At 49.2% G+C, this 22,690-nt stretch overlaps 1 protein-coding gene across 1 annotated transcript; it reads right to left on the bottom strand.

Moving 5' to 3' along the window:
* Positions 1 to 8,135: 8,135 nt before the first annotated feature.
* Positions 8,136 to 22,422, bottom strand: WNT2B (Wnt family member 2B). Its single transcript, XM_077780189.1, has 5 exons — positions 22,009 to 22,422; positions 16,217 to 16,437; positions 14,890 to 15,167; positions 13,729 to 13,993; positions 8,136 to 10,404 (listed from the first exon to the last, which is right to left on the bottom strand). The coding sequence occupies exons 1-5, from the start codon at positions 22,194 to 22,196 to the stop codon at positions 10,175 to 10,177; spliced, it is 1,182 nt and encodes a 393-aa protein (XP_077636315.1). The 5' UTR covers positions 22,197 to 22,422; the 3' UTR covers positions 8,136 to 10,174.
* Positions 22,423 to 22,690: the final 268 nt, after the last annotated feature.

Genomic DNA, 22,690 nt, shown 5'->3' with positions numbered 1-22,690 from the left:
AGTGACTGATGGCACATGTTAATTTTTTAAAAATCGTAAAAGGATATTGGGGCAGGCACTGAAATAAGGTTCCTTTTCCCTCTCTCCCAAGCTGAATTTTGCGGATCAATTCTGCATCCTAGACAATTCTACCTTTTCATAAGGGGAACCACCAAGATTTTCTAAGTAACTAAAAAATATTTCAAATCTTTATTGGGCTCAAGCAAGTATATGTGCTTACTGGGTCATTAGGGATATGACCTTGGAATACATATTTCAGAACCGGCATAGGACCTCCCCTTGGGGAGCTTATGCTAATTAGGCGTGTAAACAATAAATATGATAATATGATGGAATCATATGGAGTGGAAGAGTAGGCCCAAGGTTGTGCCAGAGGTCAAAGTGTATTCTGATTTAACCCAGTGTGTCAGCAGGAGAAAGGAAGTGGGACGATTTGAACAATGACTTGGAGGCAGAGGACTGCAGACCAGGCTTTGGAATTTCCTGGTGACTGTTAGTTCTTTAAGAGTCCTTCTGAGCTTGCTATATCTGCTGGAATAAGTAGAAATTATTAGTCTTTGGTAGGTTAACAGAATATGTATCTTCGGATAGTGAGTTAGTTGCATGACAGGATCTTCCAGTTCAGGAGTCTGATTTGTAACATGCTAATAAGGAGTCACATTCATATTTCTGGGTTGTAAGGAGCCCACTCTCATCCATCCACCTGTGTTCCCATTTATCCTGGACCGTGTCTGCTAATGTTACGTCTCTAGAGAAAGAGTTAAGTCGACTCCAGGCCCCCTGAGTTCCTACTGCCACCTATTCCATTAAGACTTGATTGAAGATCATGAACAGTTACTTAAATTTTTTTAAACTTTTATCTTTCAGATGGCATTGAGAGTAACCATATCTCTCTTGTTTGGCGTCAAGCTCCCTATTGAATTATTTTTTTATGTTTATTTTTATTTTTGAGAGAAAGACAGAGACAGAGTGGGAGTGAGGGAGGGGCAGAGAGAGAGGGAGACACAAAATCCAAAGGAGGCTCCAGGCTCCAAGCTGTCAGCACAGAGCCTGAAGCAGGGCTCAGACTCACAGACCATAGGTTCATGACCCGAGCTGAAGTCAGACACTTAACCGACTGAGTCACCCAGGTGCCCCAAATTATTTTTTTTAATTGCTTTTGAGCAATAACTTTTTCTTTGGTTGCTTAACCAGTCACACAAGTTGAGACTTCTATCTCTATGTCTGTTTTATAATAGCTGCCCTAAGAGAGCAGATGAAAAATAATGTCAGATATTTTATGAGTATTGAAATCCCTTCCATTCAGAAATGTAAATAAAATAACCAGCATGAGCAATCAGCTTATGTCAGATTCCGTGGGTTTATGTTACATAGGGAAATGATAGTGGAGCCTGAAACATACTTCTTAATGAATTCATAGTGGTGTCACTGTTGAATGGAAACCCTTGAGCTGTTTTTTCTATTCTGAAGGGTTTCAGAAATCACTTTTTAAATTGAAAAAAAATTTTTTTAAATTTATTTCTGAGAGAGAGAGGGAGACACAGAATCTGAAACAGGCTCCAGGCTCTGAGGTAGCTGTCAGCACAGAGCCCGACACGGGGCTCGAACCCATGAACCGTGACATCATGACCTGAGCCGAAGTCGGATGCTCAACTGACTGAGCTACCCAGGCGCCCCTCAGAAATCACTTTTTATAAATTGCCTAGGGTAGAAGGAAAAAAACTAAGATGATACCAAAAAAATGCTGTCCCTGTTCAGTGGTTGCCTCTCAGCACGAAATTGTGCCAGTTAAGTAAAGCAAAAACTTAGGATACTGCTCAGCTTTGGGCTTATTCAATGTGTGTGTGTGTTTGTGTGTGTGTGTGTGTGTGTGTGTGTGTATTCTAATGCAGTTGACCCTTTGAACAACACAGGAGTTACGGGCACTGACCTGCTGTGCAGTCGAAAATCCATCTTTCGACCCTCCAAAATCTTAACTGTTTACCAGAACCCTTATCAATAACATAAATAAGTGCACCTTGGGTGGCTCAGTTGGTTGAGTTTCCAATTTTGGCTCAGGTCATGATCTTACGGTTTGTGAGTTCAAGCCCCATATCGGGCTCTCTGCTGTCAGTGTAGAGCCCCACTTTGGATCCTCTGTCCCCCTCTCAATCTGCCTTTCTGCGTCTTGTGGTTGCTTGCTCTCTCAAAAATAAATATATTTTAAAAATATAAAAAATAACAGTTAACACATAATTGTATATGTATTGTATACTGTATTCTTATAATTAAAATCATAAGGAAGAAAAAAATACATTTACAGTACTGGACTGTATTTATTTTAAAAATCTGCACATACGTACACCCATGCAGTTCAAACCAGTGTTGTTCTAGGGTCAGCTTATTCTTTTTCTGAAAAAAGCACAAGGAAAATGCTGTGGAAGGACAGGTTGCCCTTGTGATTTTTGTCCCCAGAAGTTGAGAAAGCTCAGTTAGGAAGTATGACAGGAGCTTGGTCAATAGCTCTGTTTTTACCTTCACAAATGCAAGAAGCCAGAGACCTAACTGGAAGTCAGGAAATTGGAATTTGTCTCTGGTCTGGCAGCCTCTTGATCTGGCAGCTTGTAGCGCACAAGAACTATCTTCTCACTTATCAGTTAGCTGGTTTTGTAGTCCCTAAAGTTCTTTCATCACCCTCCTCCAATTCGCTGTGGCCTTGGAGGTAATGAATCCGCCAGCCACAAAGTCCAGTATGCCAAATGGGACCTAGGGGCCAGTCAAGCTCTGAGGTTGGGAGCGAGGGGAAGAAACACATATTTTTAATTTTAAAGTATTTCTTTTTTACATTCTAATTTCTTAAGCATTTGGCTTGATTCATGCCAGGTCCTGGGCTTGGAAGCCTACATGAATGCATCACAGTTCTGGATAGAATACTTCATGTCTCTTATTTAGCCTAGAATCTAAAATGGTAGTGAGTTATAGTTAACACTTAGCATTTGTGAGACTTTACAGTGGAGCTGTCTTTTCGTCCCTGCATGCGTAACAACTGGCCTCATCCTTGAGCTTTCCCGGAGGTGCCCCGGTGTTTACTGACCTAGAGCAAGATGCCGTGTGGCCCTACGGGCCTCTGCACCATCTGACAGTCTAGGCACATGCCGCTAGCTCACATTAGTTAAGCCCTTATCTCAGCGTTCTGATTTCTCTGTGGTCCCCAGTGTATATAATATGTACTTGCTTGAAATTCCTTATATATTGCTTGCACATTCTTGCTTCTACGTTTCAGCACATACCAGGTCTTTTACTTTAGAACGCCTTCTCTGACTGCCCTTCACCAGTCCGTACCTTATCTTTTAAGACTCCAACTCAGAAGTCACCCCTGTAGAAAGTCTGATTAATCTCTTCCACCTGATTGCTTTATCCGGAGATGTCTGTTTCGCGGTCCATTCCTCAGACTGGTTTTCGTTTGTGATTGCTGCTTGTGTACATTGTCACTCACCGAGCATGGAGGTACTAGGAATGGTGATTTTCCTCTGTCCTCTTGTCTTTGTTTAATACACACAAACATTTTGAAGGTCTGCTAACAGCCTGCTCAGTTTTCCCTGAGTTCTAGTCCACCTTCCATAGCTTTGCCCTTGACATCGGAGCTAAATTCCTGGAGAAACAGGACACGTTCAGGGCTTGGCCTCCACCTCAGCATGTGTGTGGCAGCCTGTTGAATAGGTTCCTACAAATGGAAAGATCTAACCCTTCAGTTTCACAGCCTGTGCATTCTACTCAGACACCTTCACGAAGTAAATGTGGGATCAGAAATAGGTCTGGGGGTGGGAGTAGGGAAATTTTTAATGAAGGCTTTTTCCTTCCTTTTTACACAAGACCCACGAAGCTGCTGTCGTCAGCAGCTCACCCGACACTCTCTCGCTCTGCCTCTTTTCCAGAAGTCAGGGTTAGTTTAAGAAAAAGCCTCTTGCTAGAAGCCATGACCTCGTACTTTTATCCCCTCCATCTGGTGTGCGGCCTCATGGGGCTGTGCTGCTATGCAGGAGGTGAGCAGTGGAATTCTTTAGATGATGACTTCTGAGCCCACATGCGGAGGCTGTGGGGGTGGGGAGCAGGGAGAGCAGTGAGAGCCAAGATCGATGGACCAAAAATGTAAGGTTTGCTCTGGGACAGATCCTGACTATAGGTAGACTGTTTTCATGAGGTGTCCTTCCCCTAGCTCAGGTGGGGGCCCGGGTCTGTGATGGATGAACACTGTGTTCCTGCAGTTTTCCCTTCTGCCTTCACAGTTGGGGTGCGGGAGTGGGATAGGTAGGGTATGTGCAGGCTTATGCTGCTCCTGAAGGAATGCATTCCAGGGTTGAGCAGGGAAGGGTTCCCCTTGCACATATCCTCTCTTAGAGCTGCTTTGTCTCACTGTCTTGGACCCACACAGAAGTCCAGATTTTGAATGAGGGTGGGAGGAGGGGTTGAGAGGAGCAAAAGTTTTTGATCAAGTAAAAAGCTGTTGTCTGCCTCATCTTGTAGGGGTTTCTCGGCAGGGTGGACTCTCCTTGCCTTGGTGTAGATAAATTACCTGTCTCAGCTAGAGGTCCCAGGACTTTTAGGCCATGGGTAGGCATGTGGCCTGGGATAAGACTTTTTTTTTTTTTTTTTTTTTTTTAGCACTGTCATTCCCTGTTCTTACTTTCCTAGCCCAGGGGTCGACAGCCATTTAAAAACAGAGTAAAATCTCAAAGGAAATTCTAATACATACTTTAGAAGCCCAAAGCCTTGATAATTTCCTCTCATGGATTCTCAGACTACTTGTACTCTGTGCACTTAGCATCACTTTAAAAGAAATAGATAAAATTAAAACAAATGTTAAAAGCATTAATCCGATGAAGAAAAAAAGGCACAGAAAGCACTAGGAGCCAGAGGTGATTAAAGGCGGACTGCTTGGCATAGTGATCATTTTGTGGTGGTGGCAAAAGCAGCAGCAATGACCAAAAGGGGATGTGCTGATGTGGTTAGGGAAGGCCTTGGCTGTTCGTTTTGAAAATTCTGCTCAGACATACTCTCCTAGAATATTTTGTGTCAGTTTCTGTCCTGAAGGGGCTGGGACTCTGACACCTCCAGCCTTAGATATTGTCAGTGTTTGAGGAGAGCACACAGGGTTTGAAGTGAGAAGCCCTGGATTTGAGTTCTTTCTGAGCTACTCAGTATCACATGACCTGGGACAGATCACTGAGCCTTTCTGAACAGCACCTGTGCAACAAGAGTGTCTCCTGCCTCACAGGGAAAACTGGTATGAAAACTAAGTCCATGGGAAAGCTTTTGTACCTGATAAAGCTTCTTAAGACATCATAATTATTCTCAGGGAAGCCCCACCTTGAGTTGTGGCCTAAATGGTCTTCCCATTTTCTTCATTCAGCTTAGCTTTTCTGTTTACTCAGGCCTGCTTAGAGGGGCTGGTAGTGGTGAAGTAAAGTCACCAGATTTCAGCTCCTTTTGGTCAAAGAGAACTTCCATGTCCAGCTGCTCCATCCATAGACTCACAGGCAGAATGGAAAAGAGCAAAGGGTAGTTCAGAGTCAGGGGGCCAAGGGGAGAAGGCTTCCCTTGCTCTCTCAACTCCAGGATGACTGATACGTCTTCAGTGAGGAAGAGCCACAAAGATGCTCAGGGATAATTTGAGCCATGAATGGGAAGTGGAAAAATGTACTTGTAAACTCTCCCTCTCTTCTATCACTTTGACCTCTGGGGTCAGGGGCAGGCATATTACTGACACCCCACCGACTAGTACCTGAAACCCGCCAGTCACCCAAGGAGGATAGCAGCTTCTGGGACAGCTCAGGTCAGTGCAGCAACTGTGACAAATATACCCTAGTAAAGCCACTGCTTGCTCCGCTCCACTGCCTCTCTTGTGGAGATTATCCCTGGAACCCAAAGCTGTCCTGTTTTCTAACCTAATAAACGTTAAAAACAACAGGTCGTGGGCCACTGGCTTGGGGAGTACACCCCGAGCGGCCCCAGGAGGCTGTGTGCCATATCCTTAGCACACAGGGCGCAAATTGCACTACCTCCAGCGTGGTCTTAGCCATTTGGACCGGGCGGTAGTATCTCTCCATGTCCTCTCTGCATCCTTTTTCTGCCACCTCCCTGGAGAAATAGGAGTCCCCAAACCACACAGCAGCTTGCATATTGAGAACGGAAATGTTTAATGTTCCTTGGTAATGGCTGAACCGCTGATAATGATAATGGCAGGAATTTTGAAGGGCGTGATTGAAATCCAGTTGCTTGTTTGATCGTTAGAGACGCGGGACGACTAGAACGCTGCTGCAGCCTGAGAGAAGCTTGCGTGCGTGTGCACGCAAGCGCACCTCACGGTTGTGTGCCGGCTCGCAGGGAGGGCAAGAGTGGAAAGGAAGCATCTCTTTCTTGTTTTCCAACATTGCTTCAAAGGTGCCCAGCCCCCGTAGTAGCAGGCAGTTCCCAAGTGGAGGGAGGGGGCAGAGGCCTCCACCAAGGCCATCAATAACCAGGTGTGAGCTACAGGTCTCCGTGTAATGTGAAGCTCTCCCGTATTTCATTTCTGCACCCAGGGGGCGGCTCTGCAGGATTGCTTACGGAGAGCTCTGTGTCTGGCACCTCTCTCCACAAGGCCCAGGCGCCCAGGGTCCCACCGACCTGCCCAGGAATGCATCACATTATTCTCTGGTGCTGTAATTTGGCTGCAGGAGCTAGGCTGACGGCCTCCCAGGGATGAGAAACATACTCTCCCTGGCGTCCTCCCTTGGGCTCCTGCCCTGTGACCACTGAGGGTGTTTAGAAACCTCAGGCTGAGGGGGGAAAAAATCCGGATTATCTCTCTCATATTCAGCTCTGTAGAAACCAGTGTCCTGAGTGGGTCTGAGAATTTGGCAGAAGACTCAGTGGTTGGTGTTCTTGCTAAGGGAGGTGAGAAAAAGGAGTAGAGATTACTTTCTGCAGCAGGGAGGAAGAAAAATGAGGCCATAAGTGGTCATGAGTCAGACCTACAAGACTTTTTGCAAACACGTTCAGGGCCAGGCAGTGTTTAATTAAAAAAAAAAATAACCTGAAGTCCCTGATTTCATTTTTCCAGCATCATTCTAAGAAAGCATAAGGGCGAGCGCTATTATTCAAGGCTAGCAATAATAGCAGTTGGCTCTTATAGTGCAGGACTAGATTAAAGATGGCATTCTTACTTCCACATGAGAGCAACTGGCCACAGGCTGTGCAGCTGAGGTACGTCAGTCACCTGCCTTCTCTAGAACAGTCTAAGATCTTTAAAGGATAGAGATTGTGTCATTGAAGTTAACTTTGTTTCCAAATAGCACTTTCTGCAATGCATTCTACCTAAATGGGGAAAGTTAGAAGAAATGAGGACGGACAGGGCAGGAAGGAGTGTCAGAGAGGGGCTAAGAGACTGCGGCTGGAGGCACAGAAATCTCCGGACCAGAGGAGGGTCATGAGAGAGGGTTAGACGCTGTGAGTGGGTGACAGCAGGACTAAATGGAGCCCGACTGCACCAAATAAAGTTCTCCTTTTGCTGCTTGTTCCAGATAAATTAGTTTCTGTTTGTTTTATTGCAGAATGGACGCCAGTTGTCCAAAGCCAGTCACAATGCAGAGGCAAGCTAAGAAATATGAGGAAAAATTGATTGCTTGGCCATCATTCCTTCTTGGGACCACATTGCCTCTGTAGTGGGGCTCACATGGACCTCTCTTCTCTCGCTATCCACCCCACTGTTCAAACTTCTCACTCTCTAGACAGCTTGCTTTCCTCTTAACCATTTATAGGAAATTACAAAATGTGGGTCTTTATGAACTAGAATGTGGAGCCCAGGGGAAGCATAGAGCAGTGTGAGATGCCAGAGGAGGCTCACTTGCTTCCATGGGGGTAAGAACTGAAAAGGAATAGGTGACAGAGCACAGGCAGATTGAACTTGGGCTGCAGTCCCAGGAAGGCCTAGCTATCATTTATGTGGTAACTTGGGCATTCTTAGGAGAGCAGGGGCTCACTGGGACCTGAGGCTCTATGCAAAGACCCTGATGTAAATTCCTTCAGCTGTATTCTTGATTCAGACTGACTTTGACCCCCTTACCTTCCCACTATGCTAAGGCTTTCCTCCTCCTAATCCCAGCTCAAGATGTCAGAAGCTCTTCTCTTCCCCTCCCGTTTCCCCCTCCCTAATCCCACCATTGGCTCATCAGTTATCCAGTTGACTCCACTCTGCAAGGAAGACATTCCCCTGGCCTGACTCACTCAGTCCCATTTCTCCACAGGAATCCCCTCACCGCAGACCACAAGGGCCCTGACTAGCTCATGTTTTGTGTTAATGGATGTGAAACCGGAGCAAACCCCTCACCAAAAGAAAAACCACCCTAAACTCTCCCACACAGGTCTCGGCAGGTTACACAAATATTAGTCCTATCATCCAAATAAATCTGCCCCCATGGCCCAGAGCTCTGGCTCCCCTATCCTTCTGCTGCCTGTGCAGAGTGAAGCCGCTCCACAAACACGTGAGGACCCCAAGGGATGTTGGGGAGGAACTTGGGGGGGGGTGCTATGTTCAGAATTCCTTGTGTAGGCCCTTTAATCAACATCCTGCTGTCAATACTTCACAATTCTAAATGGAAGGTTCCAAGAGAAGTCATGATGGGCTAGACCAGTTAGGAATTTTGGTAAGAGCATCTGTTAGATGGAATTGGGGCCATAATTAAAACTCAGTATTTGAGATGTTTATAACCTTGTTTTACAGATGAGACAATAGAAGCTCAGAGAATTTGGGTATCTTGCTCAAAATATCAAAAACAGTAAATGGCACAGCTGTGATTTCAACCCAGGTCTATCATAACTGCAAATTTCTATACCATTCTGTTCTTCCATTGTCCAAGTCACATAAAAATAGGACATCACAGTTTCTGGGACTCTGTGTCCTAGCCCGTGGCTTACTAAGCCTGCTGTCTCTGGAGACTCCGCTACTGAAGCTTAGTTAGGCAGCAGGTAGTAGCAGAGAAGGAACTCCCCTGTTTAAACCAAAGATGGAGTGAACAGTAATAATCCCCAGAACTTACAGAGCCCCTAAATTCAAATTTGTTCAATAAATGTGGAAAGGCTATTTTCTAAACTGTGTACCACTTTGGCCCCAAAGCCCCAGCTCTGCTTTCCGCTGTAGCCACTGGATTCCACGCCCAACTTCAGAGACTAGGATTCTCTCCTAAAACTTGTCAAAACCAGACATCCCTACCTGACATGTATACACTACATGATGCCTCATGTGGGACCCTTGAGATCAGGCCTGCTATCTTCTCCCACCCTCCATGAGTCACATATCTTTTACTAATAGTGTTTCCCAAACCTAGTTGACCTCCAGAAGAGCACATAGAAACTTTACAAAAATAAAATAAAATCCCAAGGCCTAGGCAGGCTTACTAAATTACTCTTTCTCAGGAGTGTTCTAGTGATCTGTTAGGCATAAGGACCACTACATGCCACTTGGCTGGAACAGGCAGCAAGTGAGCAAGAGGCAGTGCTATCTGATATAGGTTGAAAAGAAGAGGGAGATTGTAAGAGAATGTATGTTTGTATAGTTATATAATTTTTTCCCCTAAAAAATACAGCAGTTTATAAACCTATGAGCATGTGAATGGGACCGTGTCCACTAGGACTAACTTTTATCTAGCAATCCCAGGCTCTCCCAGGAAGAAATTTGTAGCCTGAGAGTTTCTTTTGGGGTACCGGGCAAACTGACTCAGGGAAGAGATGTGGTTTTCTCTCTGTCCCATCTACCCTTAGTCAGGTAGGAACACGAAGAAGCTCTCTCCAGGTACCCTTCCTCTTGCACACACAAGAAGTGTCAGGAAGCCAGTGCAAAGGAAAGGAAAAATGAGCCTTGACCATGTGCTTTAGTGCAACTTATATCACTCTGAAGGCTCCTACCTCTTCCCCTCTCCCTTCCAACCTCCAGAGGGGGTAGTCAGGGAGCTGTTCAGTTTCTTACATCCCCTGTCAACTCCTTCCCAGGGCTAAGGAACCAGTCAGGACACCAGAGTCCTTCTGGATTACTCTCCAAGTCCTTAAATAGAAACTGTAGCAGCCCAGAGTTGAGGGTAGAGGAGGGTGTGCATGCAAAGATCTTGTGCTTTTGAGCCAGGAGGTTTTAAGTAGAGGAATGAGTGAGGTATTTCTACATTCAGGTCTGGTCCAGCCACTCTGCCTTCTTGGGGGCCTTGCAAGTGTGGACGTCCACAGTGTTTCTGCACTCCTTGCACCGTACCGCACAGCACCAGTGGAATTTGCACTCACACTGGGTGACACGGGTGACTCGAGTTGTGTCATACCCTCGGCCACAGCACATGATTTCACAACCATCCGTCCCCTTGGATGTCTTGCTACAGACACGGCCTGCAGTGCCTAGGGAACCTGGGTTGGGGAAGAGAGAGAGTGAGAACCAAGTTACCTCTTACTTCAGCTGCTCTGGGTTCCCTTACCCACATCCTCATGAGGAAACCATAAAGAATCCCTTTTCCTGAAAATATGCCCAACTGGCCAAAATGACCATCTCCTTACTTCCCTCTGCACCACCCTGGCTTCTTCCCACTGTCAAGCCTCCCCAAAGACCATTGATTTCACCTACCAGTACCAAGGAGACACTTCACGTCTCCTTCAAAACTAGCCTTAAAATGCTCCTAACTGTTAAAGCTGGATAAGGGCTCCCTATGTGAGAAGTTTTCCATACTAAACAGTTAAAAAAAACAAAAAAACAACAGCCTATAATTTATCTTTTCCAAGAAGTCTTGCCACAACTCTTATGCAGCTACCATTTGTTAGTATTTTGGCCCTTAGTTTACATTTTATTGAGTTGTACCATACAAGGAAGGCATTAAAAGCATGGGCTTTACTGTCAGACTATCCACGTTTCAGTTCCAGGCCTCCCACATCTTAGCTAGGTAAGTTAATCTCTCTGGGCTTTGATCTTCTCATATGAAAATAGGCATAGTAATAGCATCTAACTCAGTGGATTGTTATATCTATAATCTCTGTTCAGCTGAGGAAGTGAACTGGTCAGTGTGACTGTCCAAAGGCATTTCCCTATGGGATTCCTACAGAATACCCCTTGCTCAGCCCTTACAGTAGGAGCTCTTGAAGGGTAGGAATGATATTATCTTCCTGCACACAGGGTGCTTAGGACTTCATTCTGACCAATTCTAGCAAAAGAGGTCCTGCCAACAAATGTAAAACCACAGAATGTTGGATGGGTAGGCCCTAGAAACTATCTGTCTGTTCTAACCCTTCCCCAGAGATGGGACAGGAACTGACCTAGGAGTTGAGGAAGGGGAATAGATTGACTGATTGTCTTGCAGTAGTCTGTGCATCCTGCTGCAATACACAAAGAAAATGCTAGGGGTGCCTGGGTGGCTCAGTTGGTTAAGCAACCGACTTCAGCTCAGGTCATGATCTCACGGGTCATGGGTTCAAGCCCCGCATTGGGCTCTGTGCCGACAGCTCAGAGGCTGGAGCCTGCTTTGAATTCTGTGTCTCCCTCTCTCTCTGCCCCTCTCCCATTCATGCTCTGTCGCTCTCAAAAATAAACATTACAAAAATTTTTTAAGTGCTAGAACTTAGAACTTCTACATTTGTTTTTTATCTCATAAATTTAAAATCTCTACTTTGTTTTATAAAGTACATGTTATTACAGTGGAACATAGATACCTTTTAAAGTAAATATCCATATATTAGAGGTACATGCTCAAATAACTTTTTAATGATAAGAGTATGCAATCCAAAATGTTAGAGGCCCCACTCTTCCAGAGTGTGGGCTAACTAGTTCTACTATCTAAGTACTCTCCTCTAACTCCAAGGGCTGGATCTTAAGTCCTTCTCTTGTGCACCAAAATCCTCTCCTGTACTCTAGAGCTGAGCTGTCTAGTGCTATAGTCACCAGCCACGTATGGTCATTTAGTTCTAAGTTAACTAAAATTTAAAACTTAACTTCTCAGTCACAATACCTGTATTTCAGATACTTAGTAATCCCGTGTGGCTAAGTGGCTACCATATTGGAAAACATATGTAGAACATTTCTCTCATCATAGAGGGTTCCACTGGACAGGACTGCTTTGGCAGAAATTTGTGGCTCCATACCCCTTTCTGGGGTGATTTACACCCTTTGAATTCCAGGCCCCACTTTGGGTTTTAGGAGACTTAATTTTACGCCTCTGAGAAAAACCAACACATCTATGACTCACCCTTCCTTCTGACTCCAAAGATCCTTCCCCAAAGGTGCATTTTAGGTATGGCAGCATAGGCTTACCCCTCGGCTGCTATGGAATTATTTCAAGACATTCAGAGAGTAGTCCTCTGAATTATATTACCTGGGAAGAAAACATACCTAGTGGCAGGAAATCACTGAGAGAATCAGAAGGACTCTTAACTCCTTTTCTCCTGGCACCCTCCAAAGGGCACAAACTACTTTCTGTGTTACCTGGGGGGAGCCCCACCCTGTTTCTGTGCCCAGATTTGCTCTGAGCCATTTGACTCTCCAGGAATGACAGCGAAGGCTGAAAACAAGCAGAACCAAAGACGGCTGTGGTCCCTGGCTCCATCTCACCCAAGTCTTGAGTGCTGAGTGTGCAGAGAAGAGCCTGTGAGCCCATGACAGTAGCCCGGCGAGGAGCAGCTCTTTTGCACTGCAGGTTGTTCCTCGTCTAACCTGCCTGAACCTGAAATATGAGCTATGATGGTAACTTCTACTCTTTGGGGGCAATAGCATATCACCTTCCAGCATCCCCAAGGATTCCACCACAGATATCTGGACCAGACTGAAAAACAAGTTGCTGCTTTCTGCTAGCGGTTAGCTCTGCTGGGATCCCTTTCTTTGCTTCCCCAACTCCACTACAGAATCTTCCTTGGCAGCGCACTGGATACAGTCTTTCAGGGCCATTCATGGTCCGATCCTCACCTGTCTTTCTACCTCTAGTCTCCCCATCCCAAACCTTCACTCAGTCGGATTCTTCATAGCTCTTGGTACCTAGAACAATCATGTACTTTCCCACCTACCACTCTCCTTATTGGCCTGCTTCTCCCTCTAGCTCTAGGTTGTCCAGGTGACCCCTATACTTCCAGAATCAGCTTAAATTCCACATTTTCCAATAAGCTTTTCTTGACTTCTCCAGCCATGTGCCTTCTGCAATTGCATCAGTCCACTGATTACATCTCATTTCTTTAGCTAGATCATCAAGAGCCAGAGACTTAGGGTTCCTCCGCCTCACGCTTCTGTGCAGCCCACACATTGCTTGGTATTGAAAAGGGGTGACTCATTTAAACAATCCCTGAGTGATACCCACTGTGCCCCCAGATGCTGGGGATATAGAAGAGTGAGAGATGACCTCTCCTCTGCTTGGGTAGCACTGGGACTGGTGGCCTGAGGCATTCATCATCAATCTTCTTTTTTTTTTNATAGAATCTGAAGCAGGCTCCAGGCTCTGAGCTGTCAGTACAGAGCCTGATGCGGGGCCCAAACCCACAAACTGTGAGATCATGACCTGGGCGAAATCTGACGCTCAACCAACTAAGCCACCCAGGCGCCCCTGTCATCAATCTTACTCTAAGACATTTGTGTCTAGAGGAGACTGATGCCTCCCACGGTTCTGCTTTCCTTACTCCTGTGGCTGAACAGACTGTGATTGACCAGGGGCACCTGCACCAAGAACCAGGGCTCCATGTCCCTACCTGCTTTCCTTAACTCACCTGCAGCCTTGTCTAAGACACAGTAGTCTGGGGAGTTGTCAAAGTAGACAAGGTCAGTCCGGGTGGCACGGCGATAGCCTTGGCGGGCTGCTGTGAAGTTGGCACCATCCTGGGTTGCTGTCACCTGCACGGCCCCATCGTAGCGCCGCCGCAGGTAATCGCCGGTGCGGCGGAAGTCTGAGAGCGCACGCCAGCAGGTGCGCAGAGTACAGGAGCCACTGACGCCATGGCACTTACACTCAAGCTTCAGAAACCGCCGCACAGCCTGGGAGATGAGGGAGAGGAGGCCTGTCAGGGTGCTTTTCAGTCATCCCTAGGGTTACAAGCACAAGTGCTCTGACGTCTGGCGTAGGCTGAACAGTGGGTTCTCTCCCCATCAGAACCCACCCATTCAAGAACCTCTTCCTCCATGAATCCTTCCTGGACCACCAGTGCTTTCTTTCCATAATAACCCGTTTGAACTCAGAGCCACCGAACCCTGTTCGTGATTACAGTATGCTGTCGCATGCCCTAGTTTCACATGGCTTTATTTTTTTTATTTTTATTTTTTTTTAATGTTTTTTATTTATTTCTAGGAGAGAGAGAGAGAAAGACAGCGTGAGCAGGGGAGGGTCAGAGAGAGAGGGAGTGACAGACAGGCTCCAGGCTTTGAGCTGGCAGTCAGCACAGAGCCTGACGCGGGGCTTGAACCCACGAACCGTGAGATCATGACCTAAGCAAAAGTCGGACGCTTAACCGACTAAGCCACCCAGGCGCCCCCACATGGCTTTAGAGTTTAAGGTGCTATGCCTTCTCCTTCTCTAGCCTGTCATTTCCCAGCACAGTACTAGGCACAGTCACGGTGCTCAGAAACCAGTGAACTGCCCAGAACAAGCTCTTACCCCACTCAGTCTTTATGGAGGTGGTCCCTCCCCTTCCTAAAAAGTTATTTCCCTTCTTTTCTCTACCTTTCCCTACTTTCCACCTCTGCGAAGACACTTTACACGCTTTGCATTCCCAAGCTCCCTTGCATTCGCTACTCCTATCCATCCCGTGGGGGTTGGGGCCTCTGGACGCAATCCAGGAGCCTTCAGCATGTCCACCTTCACATTCACTCCATGATCACATGTACTGGTCACCCCCAGCAGATAGGGATGCGCACACGTAGACATGAGTACTGACCGTGCGACCACAGCGGTTGTTATGTAAGTTCATGAGGGCCCGGGCATCCTTAAGCCTCTTTTCCTTGGCATCCACAAAGGCCTTGGCAAAGCGAACACCATAATGGATGTTGTCACTGCAGCCACCCCAGTCGAAATCCCCACGCTGGTCACGGTGTCGGCCACGGGTGTAGGGGTCACAGCTACACACACTCAGTTCGCCCTGGCTGCAGGCACGAGTGATAGCATGGACCACCCCTGCAGATGAGATGGCATATACGAATGCTGCCTCCCGACTACCTGGAGAGAGAAAGGTAGAGGTACAAGAGAGAGCAAACCAAACAAGTCTGTCCCCTTCTTCAGCCCACACAACCCCCAACTCACCGACTCTGAAACTTCCTCTCTTCTTGTCTTTCCCAGAGCAACTCCCACACCTGCTTATTCAAGGTGGCCTTCCCTTCCAAAGGCACTCCCCAGAGTATCCGACCTCTTCCCCGCGGCCCTCAGCACTCTCTGTCCGCTTCTTTGTACGTCTGACCTCTTGGGCTGACCTGTCCTCTTGCTTCCTTCCAAACTCCCTGGACCCATCCATTGAAAAGTTTCACAGTGAGTCATCCCCTCCCACCGAGTGCCAATCCTGGCTCAGCTAAGCCGGCCTCAGTCCACATTCCAGGCCTTTTCAGGCCTGCTCTGCTGGACAGTTCCCCTACAATGGAGACCCCAGCCCAGGGGTCAGCCTGTTTGCGGAGAACTGCTACTACCCCCCTCCTCCGCCTGCTTCCTTCTTACCCTGCTCTCAGGGATTGATGACTCATCACCCCTGTCCCCCAGATACCTCCTGATTCCCATTCTTCCCTTTCTACTAGTTTATTGTCTAGCTCCTGCTTAGCTTTTTTGCTAAGCCAGGGCCAAGCCACCAACTCTCCAAATATTTACATATCACCTTTCTGTTTATCCCTTGCTGCCATTACTGTAATGTTGGGAGTGTTGGGGTGAGGGCAGTGATGGTGGCAGTGAGTAAGGAGCAGCCTTCCTAGTGGTTATAGTGCATGGAAACCCTCACGCTGGGCTTGGAGAGGAAAGGGGGAGGGAAGATGAGAGATGGAGGCAGTAGGGAACTCTGTACCTTTGTGCTTCATCCCAGAACACTAGAATTTAGAGGGGTCCCTGCCTACATATCTCAGGTACTGAGGGTCTGTTCCCAACTGTATCCTGGGCTCTGCCCGCAACTGTCTGTCGGATTATGAGGCAGTGTGTGGGAGAGGGGAGGACGATGTGCCTGCCCTACCCACTCACCCCCCCAGGCACAGAAAGGGAAGCAGTTGGAGCAGGGTAGAAGAGGCCCCTACTTCTGAGCATGACGCGGCCAAAGACAGTGTGGTCCCGGTCCAGCGTGGTGCAGTTCCAGCGGTGGTGGCGGAACTGGTGCTGACACTCTCGGATCCATTCTCGGGCACCCTCGCCCACCGAGCGCATGATGTCTGGGTAACGCTGGCACAGCTGCCGCTGCCGGCTCACCAGACCAGGGATATTGTCACAGATCACTCGGGCCCCCAGTGCCCCGATGTACCTGCAAGGTGGAGACGACCCTGTCAGAGCATCCTGGCCCTTTTCCTGCCTCAGGAGGGGGAGAAGGAGGGGAAGGTTTGGCATTCAGAACTTGAAGAGGTTCCTTCCCCTCCTCCAGCCCACATTCCCTGAGGCCACCGGGTACAGCTTTACCCACAAGCTCTGGAGAAATGGCTATGCAGTTACAGAGAGTAATTGAGTGGTCTCTCACCATCCCCCGCTCCCCAGCCAAAGGTCCAAGTGACACACAACTCCCAGAACACGGGCCAGGCATGTGTCACATACATAGAAGCCGTAGGCATGTCACACAAACCCATTGCCTGTTTATTTAATAAACATTAAGAGCCTCAGAGAAAAATAAACTAACAAAACAAGAGTCTGAGACAACACTCTTACACCCACACGTAAGAGGCACGTCCTTCATGGCTCATCCATGAAGACAGTTTGGGGAGGGAAGGATGGAGACACGGAGGGAGCAGTGGGAAGGGACTTCGTGGGCAGTTTTGAGTCATGTTTACAGCTCTCGTCAGACCCATGTAGCTAAAATTCCTCACTCCCAAACCTGAGGTCTTGGGGAGGAAGACCCCACCCCAAGATAAAGCGAGCGGGGTGACACTCCCCATATTCCAGTCCCCACTCTGCTCGATTCAAACAATTTTAAGAAGATCAGTTGGAGTGGGCTCCTAAAAGTTAGGTGGGTTGCTAGAGTCACTCTCAAATTTCTCAGTATTTTCTCTTCACTCAAACACTCCGAGCCCGGAACTCCACCCCAAGCCTCGGGAAGAACATCTCCGAGAAGACAGGGGGGCGTCATCACCTCTTCTCTCCGTGAGGTCACCAGATGAGATCTGACCCATTCATCCACTTCTCACTCCTCGCTGTGTCTCCAACATCTAGCACCTTCCTTGGCCCTCTGGAATTCTCTGTTCTCCTGACACATCAAATGAATACCTCTCTCCCTTTCTCTGAACAGGTGGGGAGTAAAGGGGGCGGGCAGCCGCTGCTACAGGCTGAAAAGATTTGGTCTGGGCTGTGAATGAGCCTGTGGTTTGGGAAAGATCCCAAAGTGGGCCTAGAAGTGGGTGAGGAGAACAGAAGGCAGCCAGTGGGGAGAGAGGAAAAGCTGGACGGCCCTGGGGTCTAGGTACCCCCACCCTCCGCCCACATCCTTGTGCCTGGCCCTCACCCACAAACTAGATCACCGCTGGTGACACCAAGTCCGACAGAGGCAAGGAGGGCTGCTGCTTGCCTCTTTTGGAGCTCAGCAGGGCTGATGGGGCCCATCTGTCCCGGGGGAGGGGTGAGAGGGCCGGCCCACCACTGACAAATCCCATGGAATCAGCGTCCCCAGCAGCACTGTCCATCAGGGCAATAGCTTCCAGGAACAAACAAAATAAACACCCCGGGCCCAGCCAGGCCGGAAAAGGCCGCCTGACGCACAGCCTGGAGTTACACCCACTGCCGCGGTGCTTTGTTTGGAGAATCGAGACCGTTGCAGTTGGAGCCCGTCCCTGTCTCACCACCGTTCTGCTTCCCCAGTTCGGCCCAAATACTACTCTAAGCAATGGGTGTTTGTTTTTTTTACTGGGGCTTGGAAAGAGGGGGGTTGGATGGGAATGGGAGACCAGTAATCCAGCCCTCATGAGACAGTCTGGAGTGAGGCAGGCCAAACTCTGGCAATAAGTCCTTCCTGTGGTCTGACTTAAATCCATTCTGCTGCAGCCCACATCGGTCCTTCTTGTTACATCCTCACTAAGCGTGGGAACGTTCAGTACCTAAGACAGGAAGATAATTACGGTCTTCTGCTACCACCCAGGCCCCACGAAGCAGCCTCACTAAGTGCCCCACTGGTGCAATTCTGCAGAGCAGGGCACAGGCCTGCTGGCCAGTGGTCAGCCCCTTGTGGTGGTGGTGGGGTCTCCAATACAACTGAGCCTGAGCCCCCTCTCGATTCAACACATGCCTGCAAACTGCCTACCATGTGCCAAGCACTGAGCTCAGCGGTTAGGGCACAGAGCTGCGGCTCGTTGGCTGGTAAGAGGGGGAGAGATGCCCCTGACTTTAGCTCTGTTTTCCCTTTCCCTTTTCACTTCCTTCCCAGCAACCTGTCCCAGAACGTTCCCTTCACCTGCTTAGGACCCATTCACATCCCTTCCTTTGACAAAGTGACCCAGGCCCTCCTCTAGCCCTTTGCTACTCAGAGTGTGGTCCCCAGAACAGCCATATGGGCATCATCTGGGGATGTTAGAAATGCAGAGCCTTGGGCCCCACCCCAAGCCTACTGAGTCAGAATCTGCATCTTCACCAACATCCCTGGGGGATTCAGACACCCTATTCCATGAAGGCAGAGATTTTTGTTTTGTTCACTTCGTTACCCCCGGAACCTAGAGCAGTGTCTGACACACAGTAGACACTTAATAACTGTTTGTTGAATAAACAAACACCTAACCACTCTGATTTACCGCCAACTCTCTTTTCCCCCTAGCCAGCCATAAACTTCATTTCAATTACAGCTTTACTCCTGCTGACATTGCCAGCCTATTTGCAGATGTTTTATATTTGTGTCTTTTTAATGAGGCCAGGGATGCTCTTTTCATTTCCCCTCTTGCAGTCCCTAGTGTACACAATTCAGCCCAGCCCACACAGGGCTTTGAACACAGGAATAAAAACTATTTACCCTCCCTGAATCTCTTAATACAACATCATTTATACGGTACTTTACAGTTCATGAAAGATTTTTCTAAACAAAAATCCTACGAGACAGAGCTCCATTTTACAGATGAAGAGACTGAGGTTCAGGGAGATTAAGTGATAATCCCCAGCTCTCTCCCTCGGGACTAGTCAGAGGAGAACCAGGGTGAGCCAAGGATATCTGACTCCAAAGTCCAACCTCATTTTCATTCCGAGAACACGAGAAGCGTACAGTGCTTAACCAGAAATAGAGCAATCTAGCTCCAAAATTGGTGTGAACTTGGGCAAGTTTCTTACCACTCCCCTCCCAGTCCTCACTTTCTTCATGCATGACATGGGGATAATAACAGTATCTACCTCACCGGATTACTATGGGGATTGAAGAAGATGATGCTCGTAAAGTAGTTGTAGTGTCCAAAGCTTAGTAAAGATTCATTGACTGGCAGTTGGTGGTGGTGACGATAATGCTAGTATCATGATACTCTGTTCCTCTCCCTCCATGAATCCGTGCCCGCTGTCCTGCTCACGGGATTCCCTACATCCAGCCCCCTGCAGAATGCAAAATGGAACAGGGGAGCATGTGCAAGGAGCCCCCTATTTCTTGCTCTGTTTGTCACAGATTAAAAAGAGACCATCTGTTTCCTCCTCCAGTTAGAGGTGGGGAGAGGGAAGGAGTGACTGGAGGGTAAGGGAAGGGCTGCGGGGACGATCAGACTGCTAGCTGGTGACAGTGGTGACCTTCTGCTCCAGAGTGGAACACGGACACACCCAGAGTCAACAGGCATCTCGTTCAGGGTTTGGACAAAGTATCAATCTTGCTGGGCTTTTTTCCTAAAGGAAAGAGAGAGAATCACCTTGGGGGCCTGACCTGCCTTGAGAAAGCAGCTTTCCACTTTTATCTCAGAAGCGATGACCACTGAGACCGGCATCTGGGGCCCAGAGCTGTGACAGGTGTGAGGCAAAGGAGACTGAACTAACCTCTGCACTCACCCCCCCATCTGGGCTCCATCGCTGCCTTTCCCAGGGACTGCGGAGTCCCTCCCTATCACTGTATCCCTGGCCCTCCTCTCTGGCTCTTCTACCCAGAGTTTCCCCAAAATATTTCATGTGAACCACGCAGGGTGAGAGTAGTAGAAGGGAGAAAGGAAAAGGAGAGGAAGTAGCCAAGGGACAAATGGAGGACTGGGAAGCACCCGAGTTGGGTCTTTAGGAAGCACTATCAGGATGCTGAAATTATCAGAGTGACACTTCATCAACTAAACACCAAGTCGTCCCCAAAACGACCTCTCAAACCAGTAAGAAGCAATCAAGAGTCCCTAAAAGCAGATTGCCATCCGGGGTGGCTAAAGATGCTCAGTAGTCACTCCATCCTCTCCTTCGGGCCACTGAACACACAAGTCCCCGGACAAACGGAGCCCCTGATGGCTTTGATCTCCCTCTGAACTTTGAAAGGCTTTTCTCCTCTGTCCCCTCTTCTCTTCCCCTTTCTAAAAGAATGTTTCAAGCCAGATGTAAGATAGGGGCCTCCCTTCTCCCCCATCCAGAACTAGCCCCCCCCCTTTGCCTTCCCCAACACTGCAGAGATGAAAAAGATCCAAAAGAGAGATTTTTCTGAAACAGGAAAATGGGGGGTGGGGGGATTGGGGATGGAGAGCAACGCATCTTGAAATGATAGGAATCTGCAGCCCAAGCTACCCCTCACCCTTTCTAGCCAAGATTCCAAGTCTAGAGGAGGAAAGCCACAGGGTGCAAGGGGAGGAGAGACCACTCTTTGTGGTGGGGAGGCTGAGGGAAGGAGGGGCAAAGTAAGGAAAGGAAAGGGGCACTGCATGGGTAGGGAGGGGCAAGAGTGCAGTCTGAGGCCAGTTTGATTGGGGGGGGCACGTGAAGAGGAAAGATGAGAAGACTGTCTTTTCTCAGTTCAGTTCCCCAGTTCCCCCCCCCCCGAAGGTGGGGGAGGAGGTAGGGCAGCTTTCTCCTGAGAGAGAAGGATGAATGCCACCCCGGGCTTGGGGGTGGTGCGGGGGGGACTCGGAAAAGAGCAGACATCCAGTGGGTTTGTAATGCCTTTCACCTCGTCCATCCGCTCGTCAAGTGTCTGGAGTCTAAGGCCTGTGGGAAATCTGAGGGGAGGGTCCCTTAATACTTTGGGACTCCAGAAGCCTCTAGTTCTTGGACGGGAAAGGGAGATGGGAGATAGAGGGTCATCTGGGGGAAGAAAAAGGAAGAAGTTAGGGATATCAAGGCTCGAAGTGACCTCTTCAAAGCTGAAGTTGAAGACAAACGCCTAAAGTATGCAAACCGAAGTGTTTTGTTTGTTTTAATTGTGGGAGTTAATGGAGTGTTTTCCCCTTGATTCCGTTTCTAAGCCTTGTGCTGGGGTGCTGCCGCGTGAACCCCAGAGTCTCGCTGCAATACCCGGTGGGGTAGACTAGCGGGAGCCTCAACCTCCCTCGCCAAATGCCCTTTTCTCCACCTCCCAGGGGCGGGGGGCGACGTTAGGTGATCAGGGGGTCCTGCTGGAGAGCCACCGAAGGCCCCAGATGGGCGATTGGTTTCTTGAATCCACCCTGAGAGAACCTTGGAAGGTAGCTTTCCCCCTAAGACTGAGTTGAAATAGAGGGGGATCTGGAAAGCCTCGACCATCTGGCGTCCTTGCTCCAAACACCCAGCGCCCACCTCCCTGGGCGAGCAGCACACCTATCCACCCCCACCCCCACTCTGCGACTTAAGTGACAGTCCGGCTCGGATCGTCTCTAACTCCGTCGAAGCGAAAGCCTGGTCTCCTGAGCAGCTGGTGCCAGGAGCTGCGTATTCTCTCTGGGCGCCTCCGGCCTCTGACCCAGCGCCTCGCCCTCCCCACCCCGAAAGCCGTGCTCACCACCAGGACGTGTCTACGCGGGCCGGCAGCGTCAGCAGCAGCAGTAGCAGCAGGCAGGCAAGACCGAGGCGGGCTGAAGCCCGAGAACCGTCGGGGGCCGCGGGTCCTGGCGCGAGCGCGGGGACAGGGGCGCGAGCGCGCCGAGGGGGCAGCTGCGCGGCTTCCTCCGCACCACCCGGCTTCAGCATAGCTCCCCGATGACTCCCGCCGCGCGACCCGGAGGGGCGTGGACGGGGCACCGGCTCGGGGCACTCAGGCTGCTCCTACCTCACCCCCTTGGGGGGCCATAGGGCTCGCCGGCGGCGGGGGACGCAGGGGCACCTGGAGTCCGAGAGCCGGGGCGTAGGGTCCCGGAGCGGGGCGCAGTGAACGGGTGCCGGAAGCCGACGGCGGCGCGCCGAGCCCGGGGCCTGGGACGCGNGTGCGACGGAGTGCGGGGGTGCCCTTCAGAGCCCCGCAGCGCCCAATCCTGGCCGACGCAGCGCCACCGGGTCCTAGCGCCCTTCAATCGGCAACCCCAACTTCCGTGGGTGATGGCCAGGAGCGCAGAGTGAGGGGCGCCGCAGACACTTCCCCCTGTCCTCTAACCTACAGTGACATCCGAGCTGAGCCACGGAAGATGCGCTCATTTCCTCGGTCCTCGCTCGGATCTTGCGCTTCTGTGAAATGGGTAGAACCTCTG

The sequence above is a fragment of the Crocuta crocuta genome, unplaced genomic scaffold (assembly GCF_008692635.1).
Source record: "Crocuta crocuta isolate KB4526 unplaced genomic scaffold, BGI_CrCroc_1.0 scaffold364, whole genome shotgun sequence".
NCBI classification, from domain to species: domain Eukaryota; kingdom Metazoa; phylum Chordata; class Mammalia; order Carnivora; family Hyaenidae; genus Crocuta; species Crocuta crocuta.
Note: the sequence above shows the minus strand (reverse complement) of the source record. Positions and strands in the feature narration are given on the sequence as shown.